Genomic DNA, 21423 nt, shown 5'->3' with positions numbered 1-21423 from the left:
TTTCTTTAATTAATTTAATAATTTTTTAAAATTATTTAATTAATTAAAGGAATTGATTAAAAAATTTAAAAAAGGAAAAGAAAAACGGAAGGTCGATGAACAGGACCGGGTGTGCGATTGAATGGTGTTGCCTTTTCTCGGTTAGTATTGTTAGCACGTATAAAAGGGAAGGGCACGAGGTTTGTCACGGGACGAGAAGAGAGGTCACATCTGTTTTATTATTTATTAGACACAGTGAACGATGTCATAATTCATCATGCGCATTCACAGACACACCACCACCTGTACAGTACGCCCGATCGATGCTGATGAGATAGAAATGCTCCACGGAAACTCGCAATCGTGTGTTCTTTTCTTACCATCTAAGCACAACCGAGCGAATTGTCCCTAAAACTAGACGTCCTCCCCCGCCCACTCCCTGCGCGCCCGTTGTACTACGTTCTGTATGATCGTTTAACTATCGAGCTTTTTAGCGAGAAGACCTCAGCATCTTGCTGCCGTAAATCGACGTGACATTGCTCTCGTCGGCAAGACTGGCCGGGCAAAAATTGATGATTGTATATACCGTTTGAAATAATTTTCTTGGACACGCAGATGATCCCGAAATTTGCCTTGTATTTAGCTTCGGCTGGAACAATGGCACGCCGAGTTTAAGGCAAGAACCGTATTAAACGCGTGTGTCGAAATGACGCGTCCTAGCAAAATTGTATTTGTTCTGGCTTCTCCCCATCATTGCACTTGATTTTCTTGACACTAACGTGGAGCTAACATTTCATTTGTATCGCCTGAAAAAATGTCATTTTCATTTTGTGCAAAAATTCGAGAACAGCTTTACACACTCGATAGCTGCTCGAGTTACCAATGTATTCGATCTATATACATGTTGTGACTTATACGAAGAGATATTCTACATTTATACATACGTACTCAGCCCGCTGGTGGAGCAGGATACGGTAATAATTGCGCGGAATTATGTTAACCCTCGTGACTGTCTCGTGAAAAATCGAACGATAATTTCGCAAGTCAATATCATTAACAGACAATATCGTTAACGGAGAGGTCATTAATCGACTTATATGAGATTGAAAAGAAAAGTTAAGTCTTTACAAGTTCTATAGGAATTTACAGAATGGAATATATGCCATTGTAATCAAGAATATTGATGACGTTTAAACCAAATACCACGGTTTTTCATCTAACGTAGCTTTCTGTTGCGACATGCGTTTTATTATAATCTCATTTACTATATCTTTGACAAGAAAAAACTCTCCCTGCTCTCTTTCGCAAACAATTTACAAATTATAACGAAGTTTGACAAATATAACTACGATGCGGCATCAAATTCGGGAAAAACAAAATTGGCCGCACAGTTCGGTTCTCGCCTCTCGTACGACGAAAATTAAATGTACTATGCATCGTGAACAACTGCGAGGATCCATCATCGAAACCGCGTACTGTACATTTGCGATTCGCTTCGAGAAAAATCACAAAAAAAAAAAAAAGAAAGCAGAAAAACCGATCACAATCACGTTTCATCGTCCTACACCCGCAAGAGAGATGCGAGGGATCCGACTTGATTTTTTTCTAAACCTTCTTACTCTCATGAATGCTCTCATGGTCGTCGAGAGAGTCCTCCAGACAGGATTCGCTCCGATCGTGAGAAAGAGATCCAGGACATATTCCAATAGCCCAATCTTGCGCACTAAGATGAGAGCTGCATCGTTGCATCCCGGGGACACAGTCGACGTCGAGTTGTTACAGTTCTCTCCCTCCTCTTCCTTCCTCCTCTCATCGTCCACTCGGTGCAAGGAGTCACACGCAGGCATCCTCACGTTACCTTTCCCGTTACTGGATGTTCATGAAGCACCACCGCGATTACAATTGTCACCGACAAACGCGACAATCGGGTCGCATCCGTTCACCGTTCACCGGATGGCTGCGCGGCACCACTTCCGGCCGCGCGCGGGTTCACTTCCGGTTTGCGACAGGCAGGAAAGCGCCGTGTCGGCGGCGAACGCTGGTCGTCGCTCTTGATGAACGACGTTGCTGATTACGAGGATGATGATGATGATGATGATGATTCCGCTATTGCTGTTGCTGATTCACTTGTTGTGTTGCACGCTTGCCCGCCTGACCATCAGGGTGGGTGGAGCGATTGCCGTCGCATTGGCGCTTCCAAAACAAAAGACACACAAAACAGCGACATTAGCGCGCCACCGTCTTCATAATGTCACATAAACTCGAGCTAAGGTTCCCTCTTTTTTTTCTCTTTTTCCGGCGCTCCTTCTCTCATTCGTCGCATCAGCCTCCCGTCTTATCCTATGACTGATGAAAGATTCTTGCTCAGGATAATCGCTCGCGTTTACAGCAATTTTTGATCAAATAAACATCTCTCTCGCAATAAAATGCAATGTTGTGATAAAAATATAGCTAACATGAACAGATATTCTCCGGAACAAAGAGTCTAATAAAATTATAAATTGTTGATGATAATAATATTATAATTATAATTTAAATATATTAGAATTATAATTTGTCCTCTCTTTCAACGTATATAATGATTCTTGCAGGATAATCGCTCGCGTTTACAGCAATTTTTGATCAAATGAATACTCATCTCTCTCGCAATAAAATGCAATGTTGTGATAAAAATATAGCTAACATCAATAGATATTCTCCGGAAGAAAGAGTCTATTAAAATGATAAATTGTTGATGATAATAATATTATAATTATAATTTAAATATATTAGATTAATAATATTATAATTATAATTTAAATATATTAATATTATAATTATAATTTAACTATATTAGTTTCATGATAATAATATTAGAATTATAATTTAATATTGAATATTATAATTTGTCCTCTCTTTTAACGTATATAATGACATTTGTTATCTAATTTAAATATTTGATAAATTAAATAAAGATGCAAGAATCAATTATATCCGTGTTTTCGCTGTATTAAAATAACATTGCAAGGTTCTCCATGAAAAATTGCGAGATTCGCGTGTAATAGCGGCGAATAAGGTGGCAAATTATTAACAGGCTCGTGAGGAGGGATGAACTCTGAGAGAAGGCTCGCACGATGAAAGTTTCCCCCGTGATCAGAGCTTTTCACAATCGGCGTCCTCTACCGTGGCACAGAAGAGAATTTCGCTCCCTCTTTGTCTATTTTTGTCATTTAGAATTAGTGCGATAGCTTTCGGTTACCTGAAAAAAGTCAACGAAAGTCAACATAAAGAGGAATTTCGATTCCGAATAATTTTGCATGTCTATACTTTCACAGTATTAGAGAAAAATTTTATCTATATAGATTATGCTCGTGAAATTTCGAGTGCGAAAACGTGCATGTTTACATGCACAGTTATTCCAAGAGATGCCCAGCACGTACTGAAAATATATATTAAAAAAAAAAAAAAAAAAAAAAAAAAAAAAAAAAAAAAAAAAAAAAAAAAAAAAACATTGATTTTACAATCAATAAAAAGTGATTTAAAATTATTGATAAATTTTTGCAAAGGGAAAGCTGTCAAATCTGTTTTCTGAAATATTATTTTCAAATATTTATGACATGTGTATCACTCATATTAATTTCATACATATTATTTAGATGCAAATTTGTTTAAAAGAGAATAAATAATATAATTTATAAAAAAGAATAAATAATATAGAATAAATAATATAAGATGCAAATTTGTTTAAAAAAGAATAAATAATATAATTTGTAAAAAAGAATAAATAATATAATTTGTAAAAATTTTGAATAAATTGAAAGTCGAATGAATAATTATAATTTTTTTTATTTAAAATCAATAAAAATTCAAAAATAAACACGATAATTTTATGTCCTAACATTTTCAAGTACGATTTCAAGTATTAATAAGATTTTAACGACAATGTCACTCGACTCTAGAAATCAAGTTTATACCTGAAGACATTCAATAGTGGATTAACCAGTTACCAAGGAGAGTTGTGCAATAACCAGCTTGAATCGGCCAGCTATTCTCTGATTCGTTACGCTCTTATTACTAGCATTACAAGTCTTGAAAGGCAAATGTGAAAGTCTTCTTGTGGAGAAACATATAGTGCTAGAAATACTACTTGCAAGGACATGCTAAAGTTATTTCTTTCCCTTTTAGTTATTACGTTATTTAATTTGCATCCTTACTTTATTATTATTTCATCTTCTATAAATTATAAATTAAATAATTTAAATACGAATTTAAAAATTATTAAAAAAATTCTGGTATACTGTTATTTTTTTTTCAAATGTACTCATGAAATGTAAAATAAATAATATCAAGTTTTTCTTATATCTTACTTTTTATCGACATGCGATTTTTATGGTTGGGCATCCCAATAACATTGGAATTTAATCTAACAATCAAGAAAATTATTCATAAATGATTTATTAATATAACAAATGATTTATTATTATAATATAAATTATCACATGCGATATTATCAAAATTATATAGCCGATCGGCTTATCACAAGCTACAGGCATTATATTTATCAAAATATAGAAATTGTATCTTGCATCGTATTTTAATTAGTTTTTTATGTTAATCACATATTCCAATATATCATTTATTAAAAAATGTAATCAGTATTATATTGTGAGAGAGTGCATTCGATAGCAAGCAATAATAATTATCTTCATTTGGAGAGAATGTTTTCTCATTTTAAATTTGAATTATAAATATACATTTCAAGTGTATCTTTTATTTCTTCATTTCATATAGTTATCGGCAACACACACACACACACATATATATATATATATATATATATATATATATATATATGTACAGAATGTCTCATTATTATTACAATATAATACCTTCTTTAATAAATTTAAAGGCAATTTTTTTTAGAAAATGAAAACTAAAATAAAAACTTTAAAAAATTTTGATTCTTTATGTTTTTTTTTAAATATCTTTATAAATAATTATTTTTGAAATACAAATCTTGAAATTTTGTTGTAAAAAATTATATAAAGAATAAAATTTATATTATCTCTATTTGTGTTTCTGTAAATTAAATTTGAGAAAGAATGATGTATTTTTTAATCATTGGAAATTTATCAAAACACTCGTTTTAATTACAAGCTTTAAAATGGTTAAATGATATATGTCACCAAAGACGATGATGAAATGAGTAATTTTGAATGTAGATGAAATATGCGTATCGAGAATTCTTTCCAAATGACAAAATATGTTTCTTCCCCTTTATCCATTTGTCTCGATTATCCATTTATCCCGAATTAACACAAGTAATTGGAGTACCATGCCACGGTATTGAGACACCACCTTCCTACTAAAATGAAGCTTCTATACAACTAACGCGTACCGAACAAAATACAAAACACGATTTTGCACAAGCACAACACAAATTACAATCTTGAAATTGTAACTATTACGCCTCGATGAATCATAAGACTTGGCGAGAGCTGTGAAAAATTGATAAAATTCGAGCTTATATATCATTAACGTACTGCAAATTTTCATACTTATCACAACCACGAGATCGATATGAATATAAATAGAATCAGAAACAGGCTTATGTAAAATGAAATTTTTCCCCAAAATGTGCAACGATCATGCAACCTGGAACGAGTGTAACAAGCTCTGAACTTTTCTCGCGAAGAATTTTATGGAAGATGATCTAAAAATAAGTACCGGAATATATTTATTGGCAAACTCGAAATCAATTTTTTTCTTTAATTATCAATTTAACAGATTTTTAATCTAGTTGATATTTAAAAAATTACAGAAACAATCAGATTTTTCCCACTTTTGAAGCTTAATTCGAAAATGATATTTTTCTTGGGAAAAATTTAAGATTAAATTGGAAATTGCAAAATTCGACCATCTATTTCAAATATACAGGGTGTTTCAGCCCACCCATTTAAAAACTAGAGAAGTGGTTATTTCAAAAAAGTAAAAACATTTGCTTTATAAATCGAGTGCGTTCTATCGAATGGTGATATTTTCAACTTCTGATTTCGGCCGAAAATAGGCGATTCAGACCGGAAGTAAAGCTTTTTAAATGGAACCCCCTATTTTTCATTGCATATTTTTGTAGCTTATCTCGAGAGCTTTCCAAAACACTGTAATAAATTATTTTTCCATGAAGTACTTTTCGAGTTATGAGAATTGAAATCATTTCTTAATTTTACATAAATCGTAAAATATCTTGTAAAATATTCATTATTCGATTATCTTACCTTTATATACAAAATAATGAGAGGAATCAATTGGTGTGAAGAAAACACATAATTGTTTCTAAGAAAAAATATGTAATTTGCAATTAACAATTCCATATTTTTTCTTAAAAACAACTGTATGTTTTCTTTACACCAATTGATTCCTCTCATTATTTTGTACATAAAAGTATTAAGGTAGGATAATCGAAAAATGAATATTTTATAAGATATTTTATGATTTATGTAAAATTAAGAAATAATTTCAAGCCTCATAACTCGAAAAGTACTTTATGGAAAAATAATTTATTATAGTGTTTTGGAAAGCTCTCGAGGTAAGCTACAAGAATATGCAATGAAAAATAAGAGGTTCCATTTTATAAAAATGCACTTTCGGTTTAAATCGCCTATTTTCGACTGGAATCAGAAGTTGAAAATATCACTATTTGATAGAGCGCATCCGATTGATAAAGAAAATGTTTTTACTTTTTTGAAATAACCACTTCTCTAGTTTTTGAATGGGTGGTTTGAAACACCCTTTATACAATATACGAAGACATGGAGAAAGTTTCGGTTGATTTCCTCGATTCCAAAACCTTCCTATTATGACACTAAAGCGATCGAAATAATTAATAATCTTGTTAAAAATAATGAACATCATTGTTTTGCACAAGCTTACGATCATTTTCATCCGCGGATGAAATAGTAGAGCAAGTTATACCCAGTCGTCTAGAGGATTTAATCGTCTCATATTGTGTAGCAACTCACTTGGACTTGGGCTGCATTTCTCCTGCAGCTGCTAGAAGTGTATCCCTACGATGCAATCGCATGCTGACCCTTCGCTCCTGTCCACCCGCACCCGATGCTGAAAGAGATTATCAGAAAAAAAACAATGCATGAAAAACCGCAAAAGAAATTCTCAGCCAACATTCCTATGTGTCGTCAACTCGCTGCCACCTTGCCTATTTTCTAGGAGATTCGATCTTTTTTTTTTTGTTAATTTATTTAACTTCTCTCGATACAGCAGGTTCAAAGATTATAACACAAATTCAAAAGCAATCAGAGGGGATAGCAATACCCGTTAAAATAAAGTTCCTCTTTCAAAAAACAATTCCAAAACTCGACTCTCGCATCAAATCGTCGGCGATTTATTTTGATTGGTCAGTACATTCAATCGTGCAAGTAGCTCGCCGAGAAAAAAAATACAAAAGGTAGAAAAAAATAATCGTATAGGAAGATAAGAACACTCGTTTCATTGCAAAGCACACATTTTCACAGTATATATGTGTGTTATACCCACCATGCGTCAACCTGCAATCTAAGGCTACTTTTCAGGCGACATAATTTCCAAAAAGTCGTAATAAAAAATGATAAAGCTACGCGCAATCTAATCCGAAAAAAATGGGGAAATTATTATTTAACTGTCGTATTTAATTTTTATATATTTAATTATATATATTTTTATATATAATTTTTATATATATTTTTTCATATATAATTAAATATATAATTATATATAATTAAATATATATATATTTTATATATATTTTTATATATTTTTATATATAATTTTTATATATTAATTTATATATATTTAACTAAATTTCTTAACTTAAATAATTTAATATATATTTAAATATATATTTAACTATATATTTAATTATATATATTTAAATATATATTTAACTAAATTATTTAAATAAATTAAAAACACTATTTTATATGAGTGATTCACGTACTTCAATATAATAAATAGTTGAAGAAGAAAAAGATTTTATAACATATTTAACAAATGCGATATAATACTCTTGAATAATTTTTAACTGATTGGAAGCATATATTTTTCTTCTCTAGCGAAAAGTAAAGACTTTACAATCTTAACTTTGACACAATTTTCTATGCTACTTTGTTGAAATAGGAATACACTATTTTGAACTCTATTAATCTACATATCATTATTTCAAATTATTAAATTATTGTTGTAATCTTCTGAAACAGCAATAGTAATAAATTATGAAGCGATACAACGTCTCAAGGATCGTGTCGTATGTGGGATATATTCGTCAGGTTGATGTGTCAAAGTAATCGTATTCATACAAATGGATATTCAAGAATGTCAATTTAACAGTAATAACATCAACCAGGCGACGCGGGACGGGTAGATTTTTCACTCTTGGCAATTGAAATGGAAAAATTAATTAGAATAAAAAAAGAAAAAAAGAGAAAAAAAATGTACAACCGAAGGAATATGCGCAAATGTCAATAATGTGCTTCGAAAAATAAATTCAAATAAGAATGATACGCTTCTGTGAAGACAGATGATGCGACAAAATTGAAAGATTAGCCAAAATATAGACTTTTCTCCATTCTCTTTTTCTTTCATCGATCTTTATCGAAATCCAGACATCTCGGAGAATGAATAACTTGACCGCTATTCATTGCACATTTGGGTTTTTCCATTCAAGCCAAGTGAGAAATAATTTTGACAAGGATAATCGACAATGTCGTGTGGTGAGATAAATAAAAAGAGACCAGTCCTTGAATGGAAAAACATTTATTTGCTACTTTTTCTTCATTATCATTATCATCATCATCATCATCATCATCATCATCATCATCATCATCATCATCATCATCATCATTATCATCACCATTATTATCAATAAAAAAAACAGGTCGATTACAGATAAATATACGATATGAAGACTTCGTAGATGAATGAAGAAAAACAGGTGAGAATGAGCGATAAAGGGACGATGCCTGTGATCTAGTGATCTAGTGCATAGGAAGAAGTTGGCAATGTCGTAGCACGATTTTAATAAATATAAATCCCTTCGTTCGATTGTTTATTTCGTCTAATGAGAGAGCCACAGTGCACTAAGGAAAAAATTATGTTGAAATAAAAAAATTTTAGTCAACTCAAGAAAGCTATTTATTCGGTGAATACTAATCACGTATTTACTTGTATTCAAAACGTCTGTTTGCTTAAGTATTTATTTACATATATTTAAAAAAATATAATTTTTAATTAAATATTTTTACTTTAATTTTACAAAACATTTATTAAAATACATTTTTTATTCTTAAAAATTTTAAATTTTTTAATTTAAAAAAATAATATATTTAACTTAATAGATTATAGTATATATTTTACAAAAATAGTATTTAAATATAAAAAAATATATAAATGAAAATAATGTATTTAATACAACATGCATATTTAATTAAAATTAAATACTTTTGCTTAAATGAAATAAACAATTCCTTGCATTTGAAGCAAAAGTTTCAAGAAAACAAATTTATTTGATTAAAAAAAAAATTTTTCCCTCAGTATACCCCTTTGAGATTACAAAGATCATGGATAAGTAATAAACTAGACTTTATATTCCCTATCTAAGCTTTGGTAATGCTTTCCGCGCGTCCCTGGACGCTCTCCCATATGTATAATATTACGTGGCATTTAATTAGAAAAGTGAAAAGTCAAGCTACTGTTGAATTACGAAAGGCTATCATCCGTCAGACTACTTCTTCCATTTCACCAGAACGTATTCGAAGATTAATACGTATGCTTAATTAATTATCAGTAAACACGTTGGTGTTGAAGCTTCACAATCGTTACGGGATACAATTAATTAAATGATGAAAATGTCAATGACTAAAATAAAAAGGAACACAACATCACTTTTTTTTCTTTTAAATGCTAATTATAATTAACAACGCGTTTTATAATTGAAACAAATATTTATATAAACGATATTAAAAGCAGATATTCTGCTGCGAGAAATATTCAACGCTTCATATTTTGAATTTTATAATCAATAATAGTAACAAACTGTAAAGAGCTTCGATTTTGGAGACAATCAAAATCAGTGTCCTGAGTTCTTGTGATCAAGTAATACGCGATTAATTAACAGTCTTTAAATCATTTTTTTATTGTTCGTATCGCGAGACATAGATCTTTCATGTATGAAATTGTTGGAAAGTCGCATATTATTGAGACTTCATTTAACATAATGTATGTATGAGATTTAGATTAAATAAGTTAATTAATTAAACACTTGATTTTTTTATCGTTACCTCTTGAACGAATAATCAATGTATTAATGTCTCAAAATCAACGTATCAGAGATACAAGACAAAACTTTTTAATCTCCCTCTCTTTCTTTATCATGAAGCTTATAAATACATAAGACAGAAGAACACAAATTAAATTAAAATTTGAATTTGAAGGAACTGTGGAGTCGATTTTTATCGCTTGATTACAGCATCATAGATTTTATGACAAATAAAAAAAATTTCGATTTATACAAGAAGCGATGGTATTGATATTTTCTCTCCAATATATTAATTAAGACACTAATATCTCTAAATTTCAATGTTATAAAGTATTACGATTGTGCTATATATAATTCTAACAACGAATTCGATTAGATGCACTGGTGCATTTAAAGGCTGTATACAAATTTACAATAGTATAAATAACTAAAATAAGTAAAATAATTAATTTTATGAATTATTATTATGTAGCATAAATAAGTAAAATAATTAATTTTATGAATTATTATTATATATCATCATTTATATTGAATAAAAATATTTAATAATAATTGATAATATTAATTAATTTATAATATTAATCTTATTTTAATTATACTATTATAAATTTATATACAATAGTCTTTAATGTGTATCAATGTACACTAATGCATTCATCCGAATTCGTTATAAGTTTTGATAAAAAAAAGAGAGAGAAACGCGAAAAGTTTAGAGAACAAATAAAATAAAACATTGCGATATAAAAATTATGATCTACGTATCTGCGAACAAGCACTTTGAAAAATATTTAATGACAAGTGTTATCAGTCTATAAACTTTTGGTCAGTCTAAACAATCAAGAGATTATTTTTCTTAAGGCAGAAATAAATAAATTACGAAAAACGATTAAAGCCATATATCCCTACGTTAATGTTATTCTTATTTTATAAACTGTGCACGATGTTTTCCTTACTTTATTATCATTCCGAAACTGAGTTAATTTTGTCAAATAATAAAAAATTATCGAAAAAATATAAATAAAGAAAAAAATAAGAAACAAACGCGCAAAGAGACATTACTCGACAATAAAATCTGTTTATAACATAAATGATGAGTTTTATAGGCGGCAAAAATATATCGGTGTAAAAAATAAATCAACTTATAATAAATATAAAAAAATTTTTTACGTATACACAACCTTGATGATTATAAACAATATTTGTTTCACTCGGAATAATTTCTTTTATAAAAATTAAAGCCCTGATTTTGCATTTTTTTTCACGTTGTAATTGAGCTTGTGATTGTTAAAAAAAGAAAAAAAAGAAACAAAAACTATTTATGTACATACACGTGATTGTCATAGTATATGTTATTCTTATAATTTGGTTTATGAATGCTTATCAATCGCCACTAAGTGAGAAAATAAAACTTAAATAAAGAGTAAAAACCTAAGTAAGAACGAAACAAAATCAATCTCGTAACTATTATGCGGCAAGAATACACAACATAAAAATTTCGCGACGCGTTTCTCAAGCATTAATAAACGCCATCGATCCTACATGTGAGAGGCCGCAGTGTACAAATTTAATATATGCTTACATGTACATTATATATGTTGCACACATGTTGCATATAGAAAAAAAATCGCTTATTGGCCCGAGATTCACGATCTATAATTAATTTCACTCCTGCTTGCAATCTAAGGCAATCTTGTTATTCGTTTGCAAATAGCCAAGATTTCAATGCGGCTGTTACGACTGCATGTCATGGATAATTCGACAGTGTATATAGAGTGTATCTTAAAAAGCTCCCACTAAGTAAATAGCGTTATTCCTGATTAAAAACCGAGTCGAAAAGTCCTGAACCATTTTTTTTTCATAATGCTTAATAAAGCAAAAATTTAAAATAATTCATGACGATTTAGAATGTTATTAAGAATTCAAAATTCACGGCGATCTCATTGATTATAATATATCTCCAATACATCCTTAATAATTTGGCATTTAATAAATATAAATTGTACATATAAATACTTGTTTTCTTGTATAGAAGAAAAAATCTTACTAAAAACATTATAAAATCCAAATGTCTTAGATTGTTTTGTTTTAGAATTCTATATTTTGTAATTTTATTATTTTTTTATTATGTTAAATGTGAAAATTTAAAATTTATAAAATTATGAGTTTCTGTTATATTATTTTAGTATTATATTATCATATAATTAGTCTATAAGAAATCTATCATACATATTTATATTATGATCATATATGCTTTCTGAGGTTTTTATCCCCACTTTATACACGAAGAAATAAGTTAGCTCTGCTCTCTACCAGTAGAATTTCATAATATTCTCTATTCTTTCTCTTTCATTACAATTGAAATTTTCTTTCTCTTTCATTACAAATAAAATTTTTATCATTGTTTTTTTATAGTTTGTGAATAATTTATTATCTGTCTCTTGAACGTTTATATAAGATCCTATGTTAAAATCGCAAAATTCAAAAATTAATAACTTTTACAGGAGCAAGTAAAAAAATTTGAAATAATTCATGATGATTTAGAATGTTATTAAGAATGTTAAATTAAAAATTTTCACGGCGATCTCATTAATTGTAATATATCTCCAATACATCCTTAATGAATCTTGGAAAAAAAATGATTCAGGACTTTTCGACTCGGTTTTTAATTAGGAATAACGCTATTCGCTCAGTGGGAGCTTTTTAAGATACACCTTGTGTATGTATATATATATATATATATATATATATATATATATATATATATACATATATATATAAATAGACATTATAAATATTATTATATAATATCGTATGAAAATATACGCATGTGAAATGCGCAAAAATATTCAGTATAAAAATCACGCTCATTCTATATTTGTTCGTAGAAAATATTCGATTTCTCCGGAGCAAATCCGACCAACCATCGAAATCTTGGTCTTGTAATTTTTCCATACGAGAATATATAAACGGAGATCGCTCGGTACGTGATATAAGAGGTCTGTATTTCAAAATTTCCCAGAGAAAGAGAGGCCTTACAACTGCTCTCAAATGCAAATCCAGACGAAAATGTCGAGGAGGATATTTATAAGAATGTCCAAGTTACCCTGCGGTTTACCGTGAGTCAGAGAATCGCAGGAGTTGGTACCGTGACTCAGAATATCTTGATCGTTTTTCGTTTGCAGCCATTCTATGTAGCGTTTCCGTTTTTCCGTCGTGTCGGCGGCGTTTTCCAGAGACAGCAGACCCTCCGGGTGATCAATGTTCTGTATAGTATGCAAATAAATTCTACCAAGCTCGCTGATGGAGTATCCGATGTCCAAGCTGTCCTTGTTACCGCTGACGGTATCTTGCGTGGTGACACTCGCAATGGGGCCCTCGATCAGGGGAAGCCTCGATTGCATCACCGTGACAGTCAATTCGATATTCGAAAGGTCGGTTTGCATCAACGATTTACTCGCATCCCAATTATTCTGCTTTATATTATCCTCCATGGTATCCGCATTCGTAGACTTATTCGAGTCTCGTTTCGCGCGAAACGTACTTCCCTCGAGCCGCGCATCTCTGAGACGACTAGAGGAATTTTGTACAACAGCGAAATCTACCTCGTTGAGAGAACCGAGATTGGATTGGACGGGAGCACGATTGGCTGGCGAGTTTGACGAACGTTCAAAAAAATCAACGTTTTTTTGATGCCTCTGTAAAAAATACTCGCACTTTTCCTGATCGGTTTGAGGATACTGACCGTTAATTGCGAGTCCCTCTCGCTTCGATGTGTCCTCTTGGCGCTTCTCGCGCTCCCTGGGTAAAAAATGCAAGCTTCTGCCAACTCGTTGGAAGAAGCTGGGTCGCTTGCGTGTCTTATTCGCCGTCGAGGAATCGACGGACTTCTTGGTCGAATCGAGACTCCTCTGTTTATTGTGGAAAAAGTTCTTCGATTGCTCTTTCGGTGGAAAATCTAGACTCTTACAATCTACAGCTGGTACATTGATGCTTCTCTCGAGCGACTCCAAGCTCTTGTGCGGTTTTTCCTTGCTGCGGAAAGAGAAGTTTCTGCATTTGCTGGCGAAAGTTTCCTGCAACAACTCGTTACTGCTCTTCTTAAAGATCTCACCCTCCTTTTCGAGGAATTCCACGCTTTCTGAGTCACGCGTCTCGTGAGTCACGGTAAAATGTCGGACGCTGTTGGTTGCGAGACACCTGTGCTTCTTGTCGCCGTCGTAATCAGCGTAGCTTCTCTCTTTGTCCAGGCCACCGAAGCAATTTATCGAGCCCGACATTGCCGCGGTTTCATCCGCGTCATCCGCTAGTCGAGCGTAATTCGTACCTTTAGTTCCTAGATCCTCAAACATCACGACCTTGCGATCTACGTCTTTCTCAGTTTTATGCCCATGAAAAAAATAGCTCTGTTTATCGAGTTGACGGGACGCCGTGTTTGGGCTCCTCTCACGCGTTCTACTCATTGTCGGCTGATAATAGTCGCGTGACGTAGTCGCGGAATTGATCTCCGCGATGCGATTGGAGCCTAATTCGCGACTACGTCCCAGATTGAGACCGGTCAGGTCTAGAGAGGCCGCCAGATCTGGCGGTGGCGGGGGCGCCGCCCTATTACCCGGCGTAGTAGTTGACTTGAATGTACTGAATTGACATGGATTTATCACGCGTGTCGCACTCGCGACGACGGCGGCGGTCTCATTGCCGCCAGGCGCAGGCTGCTGCGAGTGTCCGACTGTCACATTATGTTGCGTTTTTCGCTCGGCAATACCGAAATTCTGTTGGCTTGCGCAGAATTGTTGGTAGAATTGTATTTTACCTTGGAGATCATTCTTGTCCTGATTGTCCTGGTCACCACGAGTCTCCATCTCGCGTTTCTGCCGGATCGCTCGCAAACTCGTGGTCGGGTCCAAGCGTCCAAGCGTCGGGCCCACCGTCGCTACGGACGCGTTTGGCAAACATTGCCGCGTGTAGGGCCTGAAAGAAGCAAATATGAACGAAAGATAAGTAAATTTCTCGCCGGTAGACGCAAAAGATATTGTGATATATAATATATTACACTATAAAACTATATTGTGATATATAATATATTACACTATAAAATAAAAAGAGCGTCTAATACACTGAGAAGAATCGTTTGATTGTACCAACAAGACGTGTATGATTGAAGGCATTTTGGTTAAATCAAACAAGAATTTTTAGTTATCATGATGAGACACGATTTTTTATAACTAGAACGTTTAGATTTTACTATAAGGATTTAGTTAGTATTTTCTGGTTGGATAAAATTTCTTGTTACATTAATTTCTTTGCTTACCATTAAACGGTGAACCACTCTTAACTTAACTCGTATTCAACATTTGCCATGAAATGTATATAAAGAACTAGTATTAACATTAAATCCAAAGTATATTTTTTTTCTCTTACGAGCAGTAATGCCAGAAATAGGACGCTCGCTCTCTGATTGTGTGTGTTTGAGCTGCATCCTCTTCTTGCATCACTGTTTATCAGTTTAATTTCTAACAAACTGAATTTAAAATAATTTCAATAATCTGGATTGAATTCGTCCAATAATCTTGTTCAAATTCAGAATATTAAACAGACTTTTGAGATTAGATGGAAAAAATTTTAGACGACTTGGTGCTGATGAGTTTAGTATTATTAACCAGAAAATTTGGTAAATTTAACAGAAAGAAATTAATCAGATTCATCTGGTAATTCCTACAAGAATTGTGTTTCGTCCATTTTCCAACAGACATACTGGTTGAATCGATCAGAATTCTAATTAATGCAACCAGGTTTTTTTCTCAGTGCATTGTTTATCAGTTTAATTTCTAACAAACTGAATTTAAAATAATTTATTCAATAATCTGGATTGAATTTATCCAATAATCTTGTTGAAATTCAGAATATTAATCAGACTTTTGAGATTAGTTGGAAAAAAATTTAGACGACTTGGTGCTGGTAAGTTTAATATTATTAACTTAATATTATTAACTTTAATATTATTAATCAGAAAATTTGATAAATTTAACAAAAAGAAATTAATCAGATTCATCTGGTAATTCCTACAAGAATTGTAGTTCGTCCATTTTCCAACAGACATGCTGGTTACATCTACCAGAATTAATGCAACCAGATTTTTTCTCAGTGTAAGATTAAATGGATAATAGAAGATAGAATGGTAATTTTATAAGATTCAACGCTACGCTCATCTACCTCTAGCTAGTTTTGAAAATTATTATTAAATTAAATTTACCAGATATGCCTTGAATGAGATGAGATACATATTAATTTCTCGAGTATAAGGAAATACTAATTTAAACAAATATTTATACTACATTGGTTATTATTCACATTGCTCAAAGCGGCAGTTTCCCGATTCGTTGTCCCAGCCGCCGAAAATAGAGCACGCTTGTGAGCAATGAAATGATGACCATGCTATTTATAAACGTGAAAAGGCGCTATGGTGTGAAGATGCAATCGCACTAACCAGCCGCCAGTTTAATGCATGAGAATTTTTTTTAGGCAAGCCGCTATTTTTTTTTTAGCAAAACACCAACCTTGATCGATGTTCCTGATCGTTGTTGGTCCCAGAAGGCAGCGCCGCGTTAGACGGCTGCGAGTGCATGGGCGCTTGTTGTGCGGAAGGTAAAGTTGGTTGTCTCGCGTTACCAAACTTCAGCATATTCCAGTCAAAGACGTAATCGTAAGTGAAGCCCTGACCGTGGAACAATGTTCGGAAAAGTTGTCGGAGATGCGAATAATCCGGCCTCTCCTCGAAGCGCAAATCCCGACAATACCTTAGATACGACGCAAACTCTACTGCAATAATTAATCAAACATTCGCTCTATTGTATGAAATTGAAGATAAAGATTTTACCTTACGTGATATCTTTACTTACGTCATGTACCTACTGTAAAAAAAACTTACCAGGATAGCCTTTACAGAGTTCTTCTATGGGAGTGGACATTTTCTTTTCAGAAATGCGTTCGTACTTTTGTCTCTTAGTCGCTGCTTTCAATCCTTGCCAGGGTAGACTACCTCTATTGAAGTACATGAGGACATAGCCCAGAGATTCGAGGTCGTCCCGTCGTGACTGCTCGATCCCCAAGTGTGTGTTTATGCTCGCGTATCTGTTATCATGGCAAATGAATTAGTCAGAGCAAGATTATTATACATTGAGATTTTATTAGCGATATGGTTCCAACCTGGCCGTCCCTGTCAGATTCTTGTTTTCTCGATAGGGTATATGCTTGTGTGTGCGGCCATCGCGATATTTTTTAGCCAATCCGAAATCTATAATGTAGACGAGGTTGCCCTTCTTTCCCAGACCCATCAGAAAATTGTCTGGCTTAATATCACGATGAATAAAGTTGCGGCTGTGAATGTAATCTGTTCTACTTATCTGCAGAATAGAGAAGTTAAAGCACTGTTATTATAACTGTACAGTCTGTGTTTCAATGTGTTCATGCTTCATGCTTCAAAGATCATATATCTAGAGATAAATAAACTGTTTATTCAATTTAACTCATAATGCAGTGTGCATGCTGCATAATATTTGCTAATTTGGTAACATATTATTCATTTCTTTGAAAGACTTTCTTCTAAATCAAAGCTATCAAATGAGTGTAAGATATTTGAATAAAAAATTAATTAATATTTGTACTTTTTCTTACATTTAACACTTGGAAATACATTTTTATACATAATTCAATTATAATTATAATGTAATATAATAGTATGTTTTGAGAAGAAAAGAAAAAGATATTTATTTATTTATTGAACGCGAGCCATTCTTGACAGTAATGTAGCGTACAATAACATATTTCTCCCTGTTAAATAAAGTAATAAATATAATCAGAATATGAACTTTGAACATATGGCAAGGCATTCGAGCAGGAACACCCTGCACAAAAATATTGAAGCAACTCCATATAAGAATAATAAGATGGAAGTTATCTGTTTAGCCTTTTATCTCAAAGTGCAGGCATGAATGTGCAACATAAATAGAATCCTCTCTTGCAATGCATAATAAAGTAATAAAATTGAAATTCTAACAAAATAATTTCTCATGACAATTAAGATATGTTCAAAACACATATTTTCATTATTAGTGATAAAATGAAAAGCAAAAAATCAAAGAACAATGTATCATCTATTGATATTATTACAACATTAATATATTTAGTTTTAATAGACATAAAATATTTATTAGCTTTTGAATCATCGTTTATTTTATTTGTATGTTCCATACAGATAAGAATATTTTTATAATTGAAAAAAAATTATTTACCAATTGATCGGCAAGGAGCAGGACTGTTTTCAGAGTAAAACGTCTTGAACAAAAATTAAACAAATCTTCCAGTGATGGCCCAAGTAATTCCATTACCATTACGTTATAATCACCCTCCGAACCACACCATTTTATAGTTGGTATTCCAACTAGAATATCAAGAATATGAAGTTATATTATTGCAACTCCTGATACAATCAGGGGAAAGAAGGAAACAAACTTTAAAGGTTATAATTAGAATACAAAATAATTATATTACACGTATACACAGAGAATATATTGTGCTTTAATAAGTCTTATGAAACTACTGTGGGTGAAAGTGATGAAATAATCACAATGGAGGCATGTATTTAACTAGTAAAATAATGTAAAACTTTTTTTCAAAGTTTAATCCTATTTACTTTTCATTGTAAAAATATTTCTTTGTTTTATTTTGAATTATCAATTTTTTTCAAACTGTCAAGTCTCGATAATCTTATCAGTCATGAAATTTCAATGATATTATAGTATTTTACACTGTCGCTGAGTCTCAAAATCCTTTCAATATGTTCAAATTGTAAAGGGATACGAAAATAAACAGACCTCACAGATATACAATATGTCGTAGCGATGTCAAAGAAAAAGATATTGGATCAGCTGTCTAATAAACAGGAACACATGACACGGCTTCTATGTTACGGAATAAACATTCACATGGAAATATTGATTTACTCACCGCCTCCTTGCATCATCTTGTAAAACTTGGACTCTATGTGCAGCTGCGGATGCCGTGTCTTTATGCATTCCAACTTGATGGCAACCTCCTCACCCGTTGAAATATTCGTACCTGCCAAGTGCAAGGAAGAAAGACCAAGGTAAGACTCTGCATTTACACACACACACACACACACACACACACACACATATATATATATATATATATATACACAATGTGTCTAAAAAAAAAAATATATATATAAATAAAAATATATAATAAATAAATTAATATATATATATATATATATATATATATATATATATATATATACATACAATGTGTCTGAAAAATAAAGAAGAAACCCCGGACAAAGAAAGGAGACGAGTGGAGGAGCACAAAGAGCGGGGGGAGGAGGGAAAGAGAGGAAAGCGAGGAATAAACGTAGGAGTTGGCGCGCGTGAAATACACGAAATCCGCTGTAAACGAGAGGCTGAGGGGGAGGGGGAGGAGAAGAGGGTAAAGGGTAAAGAAGAGAGCGAGAGAGAGGGGGGAAGAGGGAGAGGATCCGGCATCCGGGGGTGGACGGGGAGGGTCGGGAGAGAGGGGGGAGGGAGAGGATTACCTAGGTAAATGTCGCCGAAGGAGCCGCTCCCGATTTTCCGTCCGAGCCGGTACTTGTTACCAACGCGCAGCTCCATCGTGCACGCGGAGAGGCCTGCGGGCGGCGCACCTCGGGGGCGGAGAGTGTCACGATCGCGGGGCCGCGGGCTCGATGCGATACGCGCACCCGATGCACACACAACCGACAACCTGGCGCGCGAAGGGGGCGGCGCGAAGTTAGCAGCAGCTGACCCGACGCGAGCGTGGAGCGCGAGAGCGACGATGCAAGACGACGACGACGACGATGATGACGATGGTGACGGTGACGATGACGACGAGAGTGCGTGCTGGCCTCGCTCCTGAGATCCACAGCGCGCCCGTTACAGGCTCGACCGCGATGATACCTCCATGCTCGTCGTACGGGAACTCGGACTGACGATCGATCTCGAACCTACGGGCATTTCTTCGTGGCTTCTTCGTCGCGAAGTGAACGGGATAGCGCGCCTCGTTGCGATGGCGGTCGCGCTGATGACGGCGGCGCTGCGGTCGCCTCGCGCATACGTCGCCGTTGTTGTTGACGGCGTTGACGTCGCGAGGTGGACGGACGGGCGGGGAGTGGGGATAGATGAGCCGGGCGGGGTGGGGTAGGGGGATTCGGTGGACGTGACGCGCGCGACTTCAGTGTTGTTAGATGGGCTAGGTTTTCTCGCGCATGCGCGTTGAATATGATATCACTGAAGTGATTAATCGCGATGTATTTTATAATACTATTGTTACTATTATATTTCTATGATAATATTACTCATTCTAAATTATTAAGTAATATTATTATAGAAATATAATAGTAATGGTATTATAAAATGCATTGCGATTAAGGATGTATTGGAGATTTATTACAATCAATGAGATCGCCGTGAATTTTGAATTTAACATTCTTAATAACATTCTAAATCGTCATGAATTGTTTCAAATTTTTTTACTTGCTCCTTTAAAAGTTATTAATTTTTGAATTTTGCGATAGGATCTTATGTTTATGTAAACATTCAAGAGACAGGTAATAAATTATTCACAAACTATAAAAGAACAATAATAAAAATTGTATAATGAAAGAGAAAGAATAGAGAATATTATGAAATTCTACTAGTAGAGAGCAAAACTAACTTATTTCTTCGTGTATAAAGTGGGGATAATAATCTTAGAAAGCATATATGATCATAATATAAATATGTATGATAGATTTCTTATAGACTAATTATATGATAATATAATACTAAAATAATATAACAGAAACTCATAATTTTATAAATTTTAAATTTTCACATTTAACATAATAAAAAAATAATAAAATTACAAAATATAGAATTCTAAAACAAAACAATCTAAGACATTTGGATTTTATAATGTTTTTAGTAAGATTTTTTCTTCTATACAAGAAAACAAGTATTTATATGTACAATTTATATTTATTAAATGCCAAATTATTAAGGATGTATTGGAGATATATTATAATCAATGAGATCGCCGTGAATTTTGAATTCTTAATAACATTCTAAATCGTCATGAATTTCAAATTT

General features: G+C 33.0%; 2 protein-coding genes across 5 annotated transcripts; both read right to left on the bottom strand.

Annotated features, from left to right (window-relative positions):
- Positions 1-209: 209 nt before the first annotated feature.
- Positions 210-20408, bottom strand: LOC105255207 (casein kinase I). 4 transcript variants are annotated; one of them, XM_011264350.3, is made up of 9 exons: positions 19872-20408; positions 19268-19378; positions 18553-18701; positions 17468-17664; positions 17190-17392; positions 16819-17080; positions 15075-15232; positions 6978-7074; positions 210-2176 (listed from the first exon to the last, which is right to left on the bottom strand). In XM_011264350.3, the coding sequence occupies exons 1-9, from the start codon at positions 19945-19947 to the stop codon at positions 2086-2088; spliced, it is 1344 nt and encodes a 447-aa protein (XP_011262652.1). In that variant the 5' UTR covers positions 19948-20408; the 3' UTR covers positions 210-2085. The 4 variants fall into 4 exon arrangements, with proteins under 4 accessions (XP_011262652.1, XP_011262649.1, XP_011262651.1 ...); XM_011264347.3 differs by having other exon boundaries at positions 210-2172; positions 19872-20407; XM_011264349.3 differs by lacking the exon at positions 210-2176 and adding an exon at positions 2873-3217 and having other exon boundaries at positions 19872-20407.
- On the bottom strand, positions 13091-15068 carry LOC112638726. The gene has a single exon (XM_025410904.1). It carries the CDS (start codon positions 14722-14724, stop codon positions 13309-13311), a length of 1416 nt encoding a protein of 471 aa, XP_025266689.1. The 5' UTR covers positions 14725-15068; the 3' UTR covers positions 13091-13308.
- Positions 20409-21423: the final 1015 nt, after the last annotated feature.

This window comes from Camponotus floridanus, unplaced genomic scaffold (assembly GCF_003227725.1).
Source record: "Camponotus floridanus strain SB8 unplaced genomic scaffold, Cflo_v7.5 scaffold36, whole genome shotgun sequence".
NCBI lineage: Eukaryota > Metazoa > Arthropoda > Insecta > Hymenoptera > Formicidae > Camponotus > Camponotus floridanus.
Note: the sequence above shows the minus strand (reverse complement) of the source record. Positions and strands in the feature narration are given on the sequence as shown.

What these genes read in the sequence shown, in the direction of transcription:
- LOC112638726 (XM_025410904.1), bottom strand. Translation starts at nt 14,724, where the DNA reads ATGAGTAGAACGCGTGAGAGGAGCCCAAACACGGCGTCCCGTCAACTC.
- LOC105255207 (XM_011264350.3), bottom strand. Translation starts at nt 19,947, where the DNA reads ATGGAGCTGCGCGTTGGTAACAAGTACCGGCTCGGACGGAAAATCGGG. An exon ending in TGCTCCTTGCCGATCAATTG is followed by an intron (nt 17,665 to 18,552) that starts GTAAATAATTTT and finishes TCTATTCTGCAG; the next exon opens with ATAAGTAGAACAGATTACAT. An exon ending in GATCAGGAACATCGATCAAG is followed by an intron (nt 15,233 to 16,818) that starts GTTGGTGTTTTG and finishes TGCTTCTTTCAG; the next exon opens with GCCCTACACGCGGCAATGTT.